This window comes from Telopea speciosissima, chromosome 3 (assembly GCF_018873765.1).
Source record: "Telopea speciosissima isolate NSW1024214 ecotype Mountain lineage chromosome 3, Tspe_v1, whole genome shotgun sequence".
NCBI classification, from domain to species: domain Eukaryota; kingdom Viridiplantae; phylum Streptophyta; class Magnoliopsida; order Proteales; family Proteaceae; genus Telopea; species Telopea speciosissima.
This window is the reverse complement of record NC_057918.1, coordinates 63,199,154-63,215,561: the sequence shown is the minus strand read 5'-3', so window position 1 is coordinate 63,215,561 and position 16,408 is coordinate 63,199,154. Positions and strand designations below refer to the sequence as shown.

The 16,408-nt window shown below is 40.6% G+C and overlaps 1 protein-coding gene across 1 annotated transcript; it reads left to right on the top strand.

Annotated features, from left to right (window-relative positions):
• The first annotated feature begins 9,388 nt into the window (after nucleotides 1-9,388).
• On the top strand, nucleotides 9,389-11,660 carry LOC122656237 (protein NUCLEAR FUSION DEFECTIVE 4-like). Its single transcript, XM_043850720.1, has 2 exons — nucleotides 9,389-10,558; nucleotides 11,231-11,660. Exons 1-2 carry the CDS (start codon nucleotides 9,396-9,398, stop codon nucleotides 11,658-11,660), a joined length of 1,593 nt encoding a protein of 530 aa, XP_043706655.1. The 5' UTR covers nucleotides 9,389-9,395.
• The last annotated feature ends 4,748 nt before the right edge of the window (nucleotides 11,661-16,408 follow it).

The following is a 16,408-nucleotide window of genomic DNA, read 5'->3' as shown; positions in this document are numbered from 1 at the left end:
GCTATCTCTAAAGAAGCGGTTCGGAAATTGTAGCTTGAATAGAAAGAGCACCCTACCCCTTACAAGATAACCTGGTTGAAGAAAGGTATTGAGGTAACTGTTTCGACAAGTTTGGTGCGATGTATTGCCTATGGATGCCAGCCATATTTTACTAGGGCACCCCTGGCAATTTGATAGAAAGACCTTGCATGATGGGTATAAGAACACTTACTCTTTTATGTATGATGGAAAAAAAATTATTCTAGCCCCATCCAAGGAGTCCTTGAAGTCCCCCCTAGCCGAATATGGCTCCTCCTCTAATTTACTTACATTGAGGGACTTACGGGGTGCCATGATAGATGTGGACGTTGTGTATGTGTTGCTTAATAAATCTGAAAGTGATGGTGCTTCACATGTTGTACCTAAAGAGGCCAAGCCTTTACTAGCCGAGTTTCATGATGTGTTTAAAGACCTTCCCATGGGTCTACCCCTTATGAGAGATATCCAACACCAAATTGATTTGGTCCCTGGAGCTCAACTACCCAACTTGCCTCATTATCGGATGAGTCTGGTTGAACATGCAGAGCTACACCGGCAAGTTACAGAGCTGTTGAACAAAGGCTTCATTCATGAAAGCCTTAGCCCTTGTGTAGTACCGGCCCTCTTGGTTCCATAGAAGAATGGCACTTGCAGAATGTGTGTGGATAGCAGAGCGATCAATAAGATCACTATTAAATATCGCTTCCCTATCCCATGCCTTGATGATCTATTGGACCAACTTACTGGTTCTACCATTTTCTCTAAGCTAGATCTCAAAAGTGGTTATCACCAGATCCGGATTAGACCAGGGGATGAGTGGAAGACTGCATTCAAGACCCGTGACTGCCTGTTTGAGTGGATGGTAATGCCCTTTGGTTTATCCAATGCTCGTTCCACATTTATACGTTTCATGACTCAGATCTTGAAGCCATTTTTGGGACATTTTGCTGTAGTGTATTTTGATGATATACTTGTGTTTAGTAAATCAACTGACAAGCACTTGCGGCATCTTACCATCATTCTCTCTGTGTTGAGGAAAGAGCACCTATTTGCAGCTCTGAAAAAATGTTACTTCTTTCAAACAAAAATCCTTTTCTTGGGATTTGTTGTTTCTGGTGTAGGCATTATTGTTGACGATGCCAAAATCAAAGTCATCCGGGATTGGCCTACCCCATCCTCCATCTTTGATGTTTGTAGCTTCCATGGTCTTGCTTCCTTTTATTGGAGGTTTATTTCACATTTCAACTCCATTGCAGCGCCACTCAAAGCTTGCATGAAGAAAGGTGTATTGGAGTGGACTAGCGCAGCCCAGAAAAGCTTCGAACAGTTGAAGGAGAAGTTGATTTCAGTGCCAGTTTTAGCCCTACCTAACTTTGACCTTGTGTTTGAGGTTCATTGTGATGCATCAGGCATAGGTATCGGCGTAGTTCTTAGTCAAGGTGGTCGCCCCATTGCCTATTTTAGTGAGAAGCTTAGCGGCGCAAAGCTTTGTTACAGCACCTGGAGTTCTATGCGATTTGTCGCACTCTAGAGCACTGGCGATCTTACTTGATCCACAAGGAATTTGTTCTCTACACTGACCATGAGGCGTTGAAGTATCTTGTAGGACAACATAAGCTTAATTCCATGCGCACAAAGTGGGCAGAGTTCCTTCAGGAATTCACTTTCAATATCAAGCACAAGGCTGGCGTTCAAAATCAAGTGGCGGATGCTCTTAGCAGAAAGAAGAGTTTGCTTACCACCATGCGCAACACCACCCTTAGCTTCGATACTTTTTGGGATCTCTATGAAAGTGACCCCTACTTTTCTAAGGTGTTGATTGATGTGCAAGGAAGGACCACTACCGACTTTATCATCCATGATGGATTTCTATTCAAAGGAAATCGGCTGTGTATTCTCGATTGTTCCCTTCGCCTGAAAGTGATTGCAGACATACACAATGAAGGACACTTCGGAAGAGAAAAGACTCGATCTACAATTGGTGGGCTCTCGCTATTTTTGGCCTAAGCTTACCAAGGATGTACAGCGTTTTGGACAACAGTGCCAGATTTGTCAGACTTCGAAGGGACAGTCCACCCATGCAGGCTTATATATGCCATTGCCCATCCCTACTGCACCGTGGACTAATATCTCCATGGACTTCGTTCTTGGATTACCTAAGACTCAAAAGGGCATGGACTCTATTTTTGTGGTGGTAGACCGTTTCTCTAAGATGATGCATTTCATTCCTTGTCGAAAGACGATGGACTCATCTCGCATTGCAGATTTATTCTTTAGAGAAGTCTATAAGCTGCACGGCTTACCCCACACTATTACTTCTGATAGGGACACCAAGTTCCTTAGTCACTTTTGGCGGCAATTATGGAAGAGTATAGGGACGGCCCTGCAGTTTAGTTCAGTCTTTCACCCTCAAACTAATGGTCAAACCGAAGTTGTCAACCGTTCTTTGGGAAACTTGCTTCGTAGTTTGATTGACGACAACCCCCGATCTTGGGAACGTCGATTATTCTTGGGTGAGTTTGCATTCAATAGCTCTATGAACCGCTCCACCAGCCTTAGTCCTTTCATGATTGTTTATGGACAACAACCTACATTTGTAGTGGACCTAGCTCCAATCCCATTCCCGGACAAGCCACTAGTAGAGGTTGAAGAAATTGCATCACAGTTGCGGCGCATTCATGATGAGGTGCACTGAAAGCTAGTGACCAGTAACGCTACCTACAAGAAAGCAGCCGACCAGCGGCGTCGACAGGTTCTATTTGAGCCCGGTGATTATGTGTGGGCTTACTTACCGCCTGAACGTCAACCAGCCGGTACCTATGGCAAGCTCAACGATAGGAAAATTGGACCTTTGGACGTCTTGGAGCGTATCAATGACAACGCCTATCACTTGAAGTTGCCTTCCCATATTCGCACTCATGATGTATTCAATGTGCGACATTTGACCCCTTACCATGGTGATTCCTTTGATGATGGTACTGCGAATTCGGGGATGAATTCTTCTAAACTGGGAGGGAATGATGCAGCATCGGATATGGCTGATCGGTTGGACCACGATCGCAACCACTCCAAAGAGCTTAGGCGTTGGTCCACACTGGCGCGCCAACCGTCCCAACGCCTTCGCCACATCACCTAGGCTCCACATAATGTCTTGGAGAACAAGTTATTGGGGCGTAGCATATCTTCTAGATTTTAGAATATTTACCTCCTATTTATTAGTTTCTATATGTATGTAGGAATATTGTTTTTCCTACTTATTAGTTTCCTTATGTGCTTAGGATCTTTTGTGATATGCAACTTGGGTTGCAAGTTTTAGTAGTTTAGGAAGGTTTCCATTATTTCTAGATTTTATTTTCCAATCTTACCAAATATTTGTAACCAATTCTTGGGCTATAAATCCCCAACCATGGAATGGAATTGAGACAGATTTTGTAAAAATATTTGTGCAGCATTTGCTCCAACTGATCCTTGAGAGATCGCCCCTCCTTGGCCTTGAAGAGCCACCCATTGGCAGCCTAGAAGAGCGCCACCAACCCGCGCCTAGAAGAGCGCTTCCAACTCGCGGCCTAGAAGAGCCGTAGCTCCTCACCACTATCACCTCCACCGTGCCACCTTCACACTCCCACCATTCCACCTTCTTTCCCCTCTCATTCTCACCAGCCCACGTTACCCCCATTATCTCTCACTCCCACATTACCCCCTCCATCTCTCTCTCTCCCACGTTTCCTTCTCCATCTCTCTCCCTCTCTCACGTTACCCTCTCATTCTCACCAGCCCTTACATGCCCATCACCACATAAAATATAAAATCCAACATCCCTTTATCATCGCATGTGTTAATAGTTTGCCTTCTCAATCTCCCTTCCATTGAGCGATCCTAGATCTCTAGAGGAGATCCCCATTATATTTGGAGACAAGTAGGCTTGCTACATCTTTTCAACAATGCGGACATTCAATCTGGAATTCTCTCGGCTTTACAAAGTCCTCATAACACCAATAGAGACACCAGGTGCCAAGTTGCTCTCTTCTGTAGTATTATTTGGCATATTTGGACTGCATACTAGGATCTTGTATTTCGACAGTTATCCTTCAACCCTGCGGCTATTACACTCAGAGCAATTGGGACTGCTAGGGAGCAGGAATAGAACATCATCGAGCCTTGTAGGAGAGTAGTAAGGTCGGTCCAAAGAGCGCCTTTTATGAAATTTAATGTGGACGGAGCAAGTTAGGGTAACACTGGTCGCGTAGGAATGGGAGGAGTTTGTCGATCATCTACTGCCTCTTTCATCTGTGGTTTTTCTCAAGGAATTGGTTGGAATTTCACATTAGTAGCAGAAGCTCTGGCTATACAACAAGCCATGAGATTAGCCCTTCAAATGGGTATCTCATCTATCATCGTGGAAAGCGATAACCTTCTGGTGGTGAATATTCTTCAGAACAACACTTTGGAAACACCTTGGAAAATTCACTCTATCATCCAGGACTGCAGAATACTAGCTACTTGTTTTAACCATATCCACTTTGTTCATACGCTTTGAGAGGCTAATTCAGTAGCGGACAAATTAGCCACCCTTAGGACCTCTTCTCCGAACAGCCAAGTATGGATTGATACCCCACCCCATGAATGTATTCTCCCCCTCTTCTCCGACTCTATTGGAACGTTGTTTCAGCGTTAATACATTTTTTTTATAAAAAAAAAAATTAAAATTAAAATTAAAAATTAAAAAAAAATAAAATAAAAACTCAGCCTGAAAGTTTGTTTTATGGTCCACAAACCTTCCAAAGGAAAAAAAAAAAAAAGAAAAAAGTCGGGCCATGTTAAAGTGGACCCCATTTGAGTTCACTAGACTTCTTGACAAATATCAGGACATTTTTGGTTTTGACATCCGACACAACGGAAATTCGTTGGCTTCTCCGTCTATTGCTCTTCCAAATGATGCATTTGCTTGACCTTTAATTTCTGCCAGGCCCGCCATTCTGGTTCTACTCCACCATCGTTCACACCACTCTCTTCACTCTCGTTTGGGATCAATACCTGTTAGGTTTTAGGGCCGGTGAAAGGGAGAGAGAGTGTTGGTCTGCTTTTATGCTAAGCTTTCCGTTATTCAAATATGGACGGCACAGGCCGGGCATGCCTGCATGCAAGCTTTCTTGCTTTGCGAAACAGTTGCTGTTATCATTCGCGCATGTTTAAAGGAGGAGACTTGGTCGGTCTCTTATGTATAGCTACGTAATGGCTTAAGTCACGCTAGCATCGGCAGCCACAACTGAGTGCCTAGCGCATTGGCTTGAAGCTTCTGTTTGAAGAGTAGGCGTAAGGGGACGTCAGTCGATCGACTCCTCTCACATGTTTGTGAACCGAATTTTTTTCATGTCCTGTCCCCTGGCCGGTACAGTGGTCCAGTTCCTCTCATAGGAAGGCGGAAATGACGCGAAACTGCACTGCCCCGCATTGCTACACTATAAGGAATTGGAGAGGTTCTGTGCATCAACTGTTCAGATAAGCTACAAAGGAGGTCACCATCCATAACGGTAATGGTTCCATCAAGGGCAAAAATTTTTGCTGCTACCTTGTTTGCAAGAACTTTCATGCTACTCGGGATCGCCATCAAAGAAATGGAATGTTAGAAAACAAATATCAAAGGAAGGAGAGGACGGAGAGATAGCCTGAGTTGAACGAGAACGCTCTGTCCTTGAGACAGTATTTGCACCCTATTACTGCACTGGGTCGCAGCAAATCTGCTTCCCAAGATAAAATAGATTGGACTGATTACTAATTTGCAGAGACAGTACTCAGTTGAAACTATCAGAGAATTTGTTAATGCCTGACTGACTGAAATCGTACAACAAAAATTGAATGCTTTGGACTATCTATTTCACCTTTATTTATAGTGGTAGATGTACCCCTTCAAGACACTTCATAGAATGGGTGTGTCCATTGACATGAGTGGACATGATTAAAAGATTCTAATCCAAGCACTTATCGGTAAGTGTCTTTTGAAGATATCCCATGGTATAGGTGTGTCTCTTGGAGATACCCCATGGTATAGGTGTGTCTCTTGGATCAATGGATTAGATTAAAAGATTCTAATCCAAGTGCTATGAATGCACCTATACAAATGGATATGTCTCTTTGAAGATACATGTCTCTTGGATATGTCTCTTTGAAGGTACATGTCCCTTAGCAAAAAACTCAGGCCAACATTGAACCAAATAATGACCCAAAACCGCCAAAAAATCAGACCAACATTGAACCAAGAATGACCCAAAACCGTCCACACAATTATTGAAAAAATTCCAACATGGAATATTTTACTTCTCATTTGGGTTCACAAATATCCTCCTAAATTTGTATCCAGCTCTCCTCCAGTCGTGGCGAGTTTTAGAGGATCCAGCCCAGCAAAAACAGGGGTGTTTCTGTTGGGTTGGATCCTCCAACTCCCGCCACGGCTGGAGGAGAACTAGATCCCCTAAATTTAGTATTTTTCTACATACCTTTTAGGATTCCATTTCTTCAGTTGAGAGGCCGGTAGCAGAAAAGTTCCTTCAACCCGGGTAAAGCAAAATTTCATCCAAATCAAGACGAATTGTTCTATGATTCACCTAGCATTCAATACTTTGATGGAATTGACCCGAGGTCCATATTCAACCATGGATTTCATTCAGAGAAATACAAATTCATTTACTATTTGAAAGTGATAGAAAAAGAGTTTGCGCCTTCACGTATCATATGGGAAATTGCCCCTTAAAATTGACCGATGTCCATTCATTCCCAAGTATGGATGAGCTGCAATTCATACTAATTAGAAATTGATGAATAAAAATAAAATAAAAAGAAAAAGATGAGTTTTTTTCTATTTTTCGTTTTACAAAATTTTGTCATGTGTAAGAAGAATGTTCTCTGTGGGAGAGGGTACCACCTACATCCTCACTCACACCCAGAAAAGATAAAATGATCACCTCAACCCCATGAAAGGTTGAAATCCCACCTCCCAAAATCCCCCACAAAGAACACATTACCCTTTATCTTATATGTATTAATGAATAAAGGAATGCTAATGCACCGATCCTGACCGCCAATACAACGGGTCCCCCACTTCATTGAGTGGTTGAGAGTGCCCGGCCATAAGCCTTCATGCATGGCATATTGAATTCTTCCAAGTCATTAGCAAAGATTCCAATGTAGTGTTGAACCCTTGGTTTAATCCGTCACAAGCCAGGGAGACTAGAAAGGAGCAGTTTGGCAACATGGCCCAATCATCGTCTATTGGCGGCTGAACCTGGAAGAGGTCCTTCGGGCATCTACTTTTCAATGGGGGGCTACAAGAAGAAGTTATCATGTTCAAGAATTGGAGGCCGTGGACCGGGTTTTTCTGCATTCCAAGTCCGATGGAAGAAGTCCTTCGGGCATCAATTCTCAAGGGGCAACAGGAAAAAGTCATCTCGCGTTCAAGAGTTGGAGACCATCGATGCCGTGCGTGGTCGTAGACCATCGAAAGTTACTTCCAAACAATAGTTTCTTAGGTCCCATTTTTTAACGGGGACTTAGTTAAGGTGGGAGAGTTGGGGTGGGAAAAGGGTAGTGCGGCACTTTAAAATCCCACTCTAATCCTGTTTGTATAACCTGGGGTGGTGAACTCACAAAAGCTTAAGGAACAATATTAAATATTTTGTCTACTGATGTAACACTTGAAAATTCCACCCTTATGCTATTTAAAGTCCCACAAAAAAACAAAAGACTTTGGTTACTATGTTCATGAGAAAACTAAAAATCTCACCCCTGTTCCCTAATCCACTACATTATGGGACTCAGTCTCACAACATTCCCATCTCATCCTCCTCAAACAAACGGGGCATTAATGATGGTCGCATTTTGGAACATAAGGCCCCGTTTGTTTAGAAGGGATTTAAGTGGGATGGGAGAACTGGGATGGAAAAATGCTAATGTAGCACTTCAAAATCCTACCCCAACATTATTTAGTTAATTTGGGGTGGCAAACTTACAAAAGCTTAGGCGATATCATTAATTGTTTTCTGGCATTTCAAAATCCCACCCCTTTGCTACCCCCAATCTCACCAAATTGATGAGACTTTAATTATTGTTCATGGGAAAAGTAACTTTACCTTAACATTTCCATCCCAATAAAACCCCACCAACATGTGAGTCTCATCTTCCCAACAATCCCACCCCACCTTCCCCTCTAAACAAACGGGTCATTAGAAAAGATGGTGGGGGGTGGGATTGTTTGGAAAATGGCGCCACGTGTTGGTGGGGTTTTATTGGGGTGGAAATGTTGAGGTAAAGTTATTTTCCCACGAATAGTAATCAAAGTCCCACCAATTTGTGTTAAGAAAACAACGCTCAGAATGACAATATGTAGAAGAAAATGCAAAATGAAAGAGAAACACATACACACAAGACAAGATTTACGTGATTCACCACCAAGAACGAAGTCTATGTCCACGGCCGAACGATAGTACGAAACCAATAATCTTTGTATCAAAATACAAAACCATCTCTCACCCATCTCTCAAAGAGATAACAACATTATATAGGAAAACCCTAACCCTAGAAAGTACATAAATGCTCCCCTTAAAATCATCCGATTTGGACCTGAACCGAAATAGATCGAAATATATCAAAACGGGCTCTCGACGAGCTCTTCAGGGGTTAGCACCTATGACGTTAAAGTATGCACTACTTGACCATTCTGACGCGTTTCAAAGACGAAACTACCAGCCAGCCGGAAAATTACCACAACACTCTGGACTGGGATCAGGCTTCACTAATACCACTTTGGTGGAACTTTGAATAAACTAGGGGTGGGATTTTGACGGATGGATCACCTATTTTTATCTAGTGGAATGTGGTGGAGCCCAATACAATATGACTGCAGCTTGGGATCGCTACTGCGTCACTCTACCTACGCATCACGTCAGCACTTCCCTGTACTCGTTAAGATCCTTTCCTCCCGCAAAGTGCCCACACAGCAAACCAAAAAATGACAATTTGGATTGTATAGTTTGGTCATATATCAAATTTTAACCTCGGGGCCCTTGTAACCGATATGGCTAAAAAGTGAGATCCCAAACATAAATGCTTGTATCTGGTAGTGGCCAAGAAGGAACCACATTGTTTTCTTCACAACCACCTACAATTCCTACTCTTCATGATTCATCATTCCCTTTTACCAAAATAAATAAATAAAAATTGATTCATTTCCAAATATATCTCTTTCTCTCATACATACACACACATGCACACATACACACATGCTTACACCCTCTATAAAACCATAAAGGCAGCAATTCTCAAAACACACTTTGGAATTGGAAAACCCAAAAAATTGAAATCTTGAAATCACTTCCAGACTAGTAATGCCTCCACCAACCACAACTCAATGGCTAAGCTTGGTAGGTATCATTTGGCTTCAATCCATCAGTGGAACAAACACAGATTTCCCAGCTTACTCATCTCAACTTAAGCAGCTTCTCTCAATCTCTCAAGTTCAACTCAATAATCTTGCTTTTGCTTCTGATGCTGGAAAGCTATTTGGTTGGTTATCTGGCATTGCTACAAATTATTTACCTCTCTGGTTAGTCCTTTTAATTGGTTCCATTCTAGGAATGATTGGTTATGGAATCCAATTCCTTTTCCTTATCAACAAAATCTCTTCTCTATCATATTGGCAATTCTTCTTTCTAACTATTCTAGCTGGAAACAGCATTTGTTGGATCAATACAGTTTGTTATGTTATGTCAACTCGAAACTTCCCATCAAATAGGCAAGTTACATTAGGGTTATCAACAAGCTATGCTAACTTATCAGCAAAGATTTATACTAATATTGTAGAATGGTTCTTCCCTTCTTCCGCCAAAAGGGCACAAGGGTACCTTCTTCTTAATTCAATGGTACCTTTAGGAGTCTGTATTCTTACTGCACCTCTTCTTAGAGAGGTTGAAGTGGAGAAAGTGAAGTATATAAAAGGTGGGTTCATTGTAATTTTTATTATAACAATAGCTACCGGAATCTATGCTATGTTTGGCAGCATCGAAAAGATTTCCGCCGGTTTTTCGCCGTGGGTTCATGTTTGTGGCATGGGTGTTCTCCTAGCTGCTCCATTAATGATTCCTTTGATCAATTGGGTTAGAGTGGTTTTGAAGGGAAAATTGTGGTGGACTAATAGTATGAGGGAGAGAAGAATTTATGATCTTTCAGTAAATGAAGTTGGTGTTTCAGATAGAATAGAGATTGACATCAAAGAAAAAGAAGAAGAAGGAGTTGTAGTTGAAAAAGATATTGAGATTATTAGAGTTAAAGAAGAGATTGGTGTGAAGTTAATGGTACGAAAGTTAGACTTCTGGTTATATTTCTTTGTTTATATGTTCGGTGCAACACTCGGGCTTGTATATTTGAACAACCTTGGTCAAATAGCTGAATCTAGAGGCCACTCAAATGCGACTTCTTTGGTCTCATTGTCTTCATCTTTTGGGTTCTTTGGCCGTCTCATGCCATCTCTCTTCAACTACTTTTTCTCAAAGTAAGTCCTCTTTTTTTGCATTCTTTTGTCGTTTTCTTTAAATGCTTAATTTTAATTTGTTACTATTTATTATTGGTGAAGCCTGATCTCCTCCGTTTTAATCCAGAAAGTATTGTTGCTACTTTGGTGGGCTGTTTTGCCGCCTTCGAAGATATTACTTACTTGTCCTATATCTTCAATTTAATATATTATTTGCCCTATGTTGATTTGTATTTTGAATCAAAAATTTTTTTGCTGTTAGCAGCCAAGCAAATGGAATAATTCACTTCCCCTTTGGGTTCACAAATACGCTCATAGGTTTTAGTATTTTCTAAAATACCCTTTTAAGATCCCGTTTCCTTGGCTGCCAGCCTTTAGCCGGAGCATTCCTAAAATTCTGTCCCCTTGAATCAGACCGGGTGGATTTTTTTTTAGGGGGGGGGGGGGCAGCTTTGTATTTTCGTGGATTAGGGTTTTCTCTATGTTGTATGTATACATAGTGGTCATCTCTTTGAGAGATGAGAGGACTTGAGAGAGGTTTTGTATTTTCTTCACAGAAATAGTGGATCTGAATCCCACGTAAATCGTTGTCTTGTGTATGTTTTTTCTCTTTCTTTTATTTTATTTATTTTTTATTGCAAATTGCCACTCTGCTGCGTTGTTATTTCCTAACACGTACTGATGTTTTTCCAGGAGTAGGTACATGGTTTCAGGAGTAACATGTATAGTAATACTGATGGTTCCAATGGCTGGAGCATTCTTCTTACTTCTCAACACTACTAATCTCTCTCTATACATCAGTACTGCCATTATCGGAGTCTCTACTGGTGCAATTTCTTCCATTGCTGTTTCTATGACGACGGAGTTATTTGGGACAAAGAATTTCAGTGTGAATCACAACGTTGTTGTCGCTAATATCCCGATAGGTTCGTTCCTATTCGGTTACATGGCAGCCATTCTTTATCAAAGAGCTAGATATGAGGGACATGGGAAATGTATGGGTGTTGGATGCTATAGGAAAACTTTCATCATCTGGGGATTTATTTGCTCTCTAGGGACTCTCCTCGCTTTCTTCCTTTATCTTCGGACTCGTAAATTTTACTTGCAGCGGCAATTAGAGTAGAAATTGAGAATTGATACTCGAAATACATACATATGCCATTAGAATCAAAGGTATATATAAAGATATACTTTTCATTTTTTGATGATTGATGTGGTTGTAACAGTTCTAATACAGATTTACCAAAAAAAAAAGTATATAGATACTAATAAAAGTAACAATTTTGGAGTATATTGAGTTCAGACATTGTTGAGATCAAAAGTTTATAACTGTAATAACTACTTCTGTTGCTCACTTTGTAAAAGATATAGTGGAATTCATGTCGGCATGCGCTTACATTCTGCCTAAGGTATGGACAAATCCTCTGCATGGTGTATAGTCATGTTTTCAACTGTTGGATAGACATGACCGTGTACAATACATGACCCTCACTTCATTTAATAGTGAAAGGCAGGATTGTGCACGATGCAGAAAACCTTTTTCAAAAAAAAAAAAAAAATAAATGTTATAATGATGATATATTTTTTTTAAGTTGATTATTTATTTCTCTTTTCAAATCCAATTAAGAATTTTATTTGAAAGCCGAATCAAAATATAATGGCAAAATTATCATAGAGTGTCTAATCCTATTGAGGTTGGTAATATGCACTACAAGAAACTTTGGTTTTAGAGGTAGTAAATACTAGTTCTAAAGATCCTAAACCATTGTAAAAAGATTTAGTAGTGGTAGAGAAGACAGTTGTAGATCCGCTACTAAATGTGGCACAACAATTGCTTAGAGGTGGTTTATGTAGTCACTCACGTTTATGGAAACCGATCTTCTACAGCGCAGTTGCCCGAGCGGCTATAGCAGCGCAGGCACAATGAGGTGTGCAATGACCACCTTACCCTTGCTCAGACAACGTGCTCGGGCAAGGGTAAGGTGGTAAATGCATGCCTCACATGGTCTGCACTGCTATGACCGCTCGGGCAGCTAGGCCGTAGAAGATCTGAATCCTACGTTTATACCTTATTGATGGGGGTTTTATTTATTTATTTATTTTTTGGTAAGAGAAACATCTATTGATGATCACCGTTAACATTCAAGCCTTCTGTAACAGAGTCTACAGATAGGCAAGGGTCGGAATTGGGCCAAACAGTCCTACCCGTGACAGACTGGGCCCTCCTGGCCAGGGAATCCGCGATAACATTAGCGGCTCTTGGAATAAAAGAAAACTGGCATACATCAAGATAAGACACAATATACCTAATATCCTCGACAATAGAGTGAATGGACACAGGTATAGGCCTAGTTATGTCTTGCAACTACAGAATAAGTTCTCTATTATCACTCTCCACCATAAGATTGTATGTCCCTTCCGAAATGGCCTCAAGCATGCCTTCACGCACTACGAATGCCTCTCCTTCCAAAATACTTGAGAACCTCTGCTGATCAGAGACTGCAAGACGAGGCTGTCCCAGATGGTTGCGCAGTAGAAAACCAATAGGGGGGTTTCATTTAGGACCCTTAAATGAACTCTTTTGTGGTAACTTAAAAAAAAGAAAAAAAAGATTATGCGGCAGTGTTTGCCTTCAGTATTGAATGGTAGAAATAAGAAAATGAATGAACTACAAAAAAATAAAAAAATAAAAAAAAATTTGCCATGGGGACAACATTTGAAGAGAAAAGGTATGACAAACCAAATACCAATAGACCGGGCAAATTCCCATCATGATAGGTAGAAAAAGAAATGAGATCCATTCACCATTGGGACCAAATTTTACACTCCATCAAACACCTTATCATGGAGGTAATCCGGTGGAAAAAAGTTTGTAAAAATAGAGATAAAGAAGGACCCTTTTCTTTCAGGTGAATGAAAAATATATTCAACAACGCACTAAAATTCAAGACCATCCAGAAAGGGGAGAAGAAGGTCTCATTAAATAGGGTGGACCCCTAGGGGAGAGTTACAGGAAGAAATGAGACAGAAATGCTTCAACTAGACACACTAAGAAGGTTCAATTCCTACAAGAATCTGGGACAGCCGGAATTTCCCTCCCAAGTCTGCCACCAATTTCGAACTTGATACAATCCCAAATCTGTTGGTTGGTGTTGGACTTATCCGTCCAAGTTCTCAAATTCTTTTCATACCAAATATGGTAGATAGTGGTGCAGAACGTAAGTCTCCCCACCCAATCGTTGCAAGAATTCCTTTTGAAAGCAGAAATGACTAGGGGTGTAAATGAATAACCGAAATCCGTGTCTGTATCCGTTTAGCCCTATCCGAATCAGTCCGAAAGCTAAACGAATGCGGATACGGATAGACTATAGCTATCCGAAAAGCTATATTTACATGTAAACGGATAAAATATCTGATCTGTATCCATTTAGCACTATCTGAATCCGTCCGATAGCTAATTAGATGCGGATGCGGATATAGTACTATCCGAGCCGAATCCGATCCGTTTACAGCCCTAGAAATGACCCATCTCCATTTACTATCGAACGAAAAAATCTAATGTTGGCCTAGCTATTCCTTGGTTTCTTAAGCAGGATTGGATTTCCCTTGAGTCTTTTCATAGCGCTATTCGATCAATGGAAGATCTCTCACTGCTTCACGGAAGTAAATCCCATTGTGGATTTCCTTGCTAAGCTAGATGCAAAGTGAGGTGAATCATCTCAATGGTTTCTTGATTTTCCTCTTTCTATTAGAGAGGCTTTGCTGGAGGATTCGTTGGGGCTTGCGAGGTTCAGATTTAATTAGTGTGGGTTTTCTCCCCCTTTTCACTTGTTAGGGGTTAGTTATCCCTATCTTTGTTTTCTTGTATTCGTCTGGGTATGTTTGGATGTTATACATTTGTATTTTTTCTCTCTTTAGATACATCTTGTGATCTTTAGCAAAAATTAAAAAAATGGTACATCTTCTATGTTTTAGAAAGTTGGGCTTGCCAATTCTGTTGGCCCAATCTTTGATTAGATTTGAAGTTTTCGAAGTGGAATCCGTTTTTGGGCTAGGTGAAATTAAATGTGGATGAATGTTCTTTAGGGAATCTAAGGAGGGTAGGCACAGGTGGCATTTTCAAAGATTACATTGCAGAAGTCTTGATGACTTTTAGTATTTATCTTGGGCATAATTAATACAGATCGACTATGAAGCTGAATTCGCTGCTCTCATCAATGGGTTATAAAGCCATGCAGTTGAGGGCTAATTTCATATGGATTTAATGTGACTCAGACGTGCTTTTTCAATTCAATCTAATGTGATACCATTGTTTGTGTTGTAAGATTGGATTTTCCTTCAACCTTTGCTGTCATCCAATGTTTGAAAAATAACACACTATACAACGAGGCAAACCCAATTATGGATTATCTTGCAAAGGAGGCAACAAAGCATGGAGTTTCGTCTAACACAGTGGATTTCCCATCTTATATTAAAGAGTCAAGATTAATGGACGCTCAATGCATACCGAGATTCCAGTTTTCTAAGTGAATTATGCATGTTTTCTTTGGGCTGTTTGGATCTCCCCTGCTGATGGTAATGTCGAAGATGGGAGAGTTCATTCAGAGTTTTGTTCTTCTTGTTCATTTAGGTTTTACCAAACTCTTATCTTGTACTCTTTTCTCTTTTAATCCTTTAATATAATTGGATCTTTTTGCGAAAAGAAAAGAAAATAATGACACCCCAATGGCTAGATTCCCTTTGAAATCCCTAAATCTGCAAGTGCTATGCTAATTAATTAAAGAAAAAAACCAATTAAGGTATGACCATGGCTCGTAATATTGGGATCGGTCAGGGCTGATAATGATCCACATAGGTCAAAATCAGTTTGTATCGGTGAAAAAAAGACAAAAATCAGATTATGCTGGATCGTTTCCCATGGTTAGAAAATATTAAAAAATTATGAAAAATAAAAGTAAATCGGAAAATCATGGCCGATATTGATCTGATCCAGGTGAATCGACCGATCCGATCCCAAGATTATGAAACATTAAGAAACACAATGACCGACACCGACCAATCCAATCCCAAGATTCAGGTGATCCAACCGAATTGACCAATCCAGGGAACGATCCACTAGTACCAGACAAGATTGATGTAGGGCGATACCAATCCGATCTAGACGATTTTTACCGATCCAATTTGAGATTACAAACCATGCATGGACTGAGTCACATCTAAAGGAAGTTAACAATTCTAAATTTTATGTCCTAAGTCATGGACTTCCTCAGAAGCACACTTATTAGGAAATCGTTGAAGTCTGAATTCTTCTATCTTTGTTTTGATTTCTTGGCAAAATCGGCGGCAAAAAGAGGCTGGCATCCCTTCCTTATGTTTCTTGTTTCCCTAATTCGGTAATTAATGCTCTTCTAGATGACTTTATGGGGCGGCTCAGATATCGTTTTTCTCCTTTAGTGTTAAGATGAGATAGTCTTTCATCTTAATATCTTAGTATCTTATTCTACAAGCTGCGCCTAGGTACATGGGGGTGGACGTAATGATCACCCTGCCCTTGAGTAGTAGGCTCATGTGCCTGGGTGCAACCTACGCTGCGGCACAGAGAACATTCTCTCTAATGTTTTATTGTATTTTACCTGATTGTACTTGGACGTTAAACATTTGTATCTCTTTTTTTTATTATTAATCTCGAATGGGAAGGATACATGGATACATGACAAGATTTCTATATGGATTAGCATGACCTTCTTGATTTGCTTTATTATCTTCCATTAAACGAATGAGTCTGGTCCATTCCTGATTTCTTTGAAGTTAAAGTCGGTTAGTGTTTATGATATTTTCATAGGAAGCATTTTAAGCCACACAAACAACTCA

Bases quoted from the DNA above. Each gene is read 5' to 3' on its own strand.
- LOC122656237 (XM_043850720.1), top strand. From the start codon at position 9,396: ATGCCTCCACCAACCACAACTCAATGGCTAAGCTTGGTAGGTATCATT. The intron at 10,559-11,230 runs GTAAGTCCTCTT...ATGTTTTTCCAG, and splicing joins TTCAACTACTTTTTCTCAAA to GAGTAGGTACATGGTTTCAG.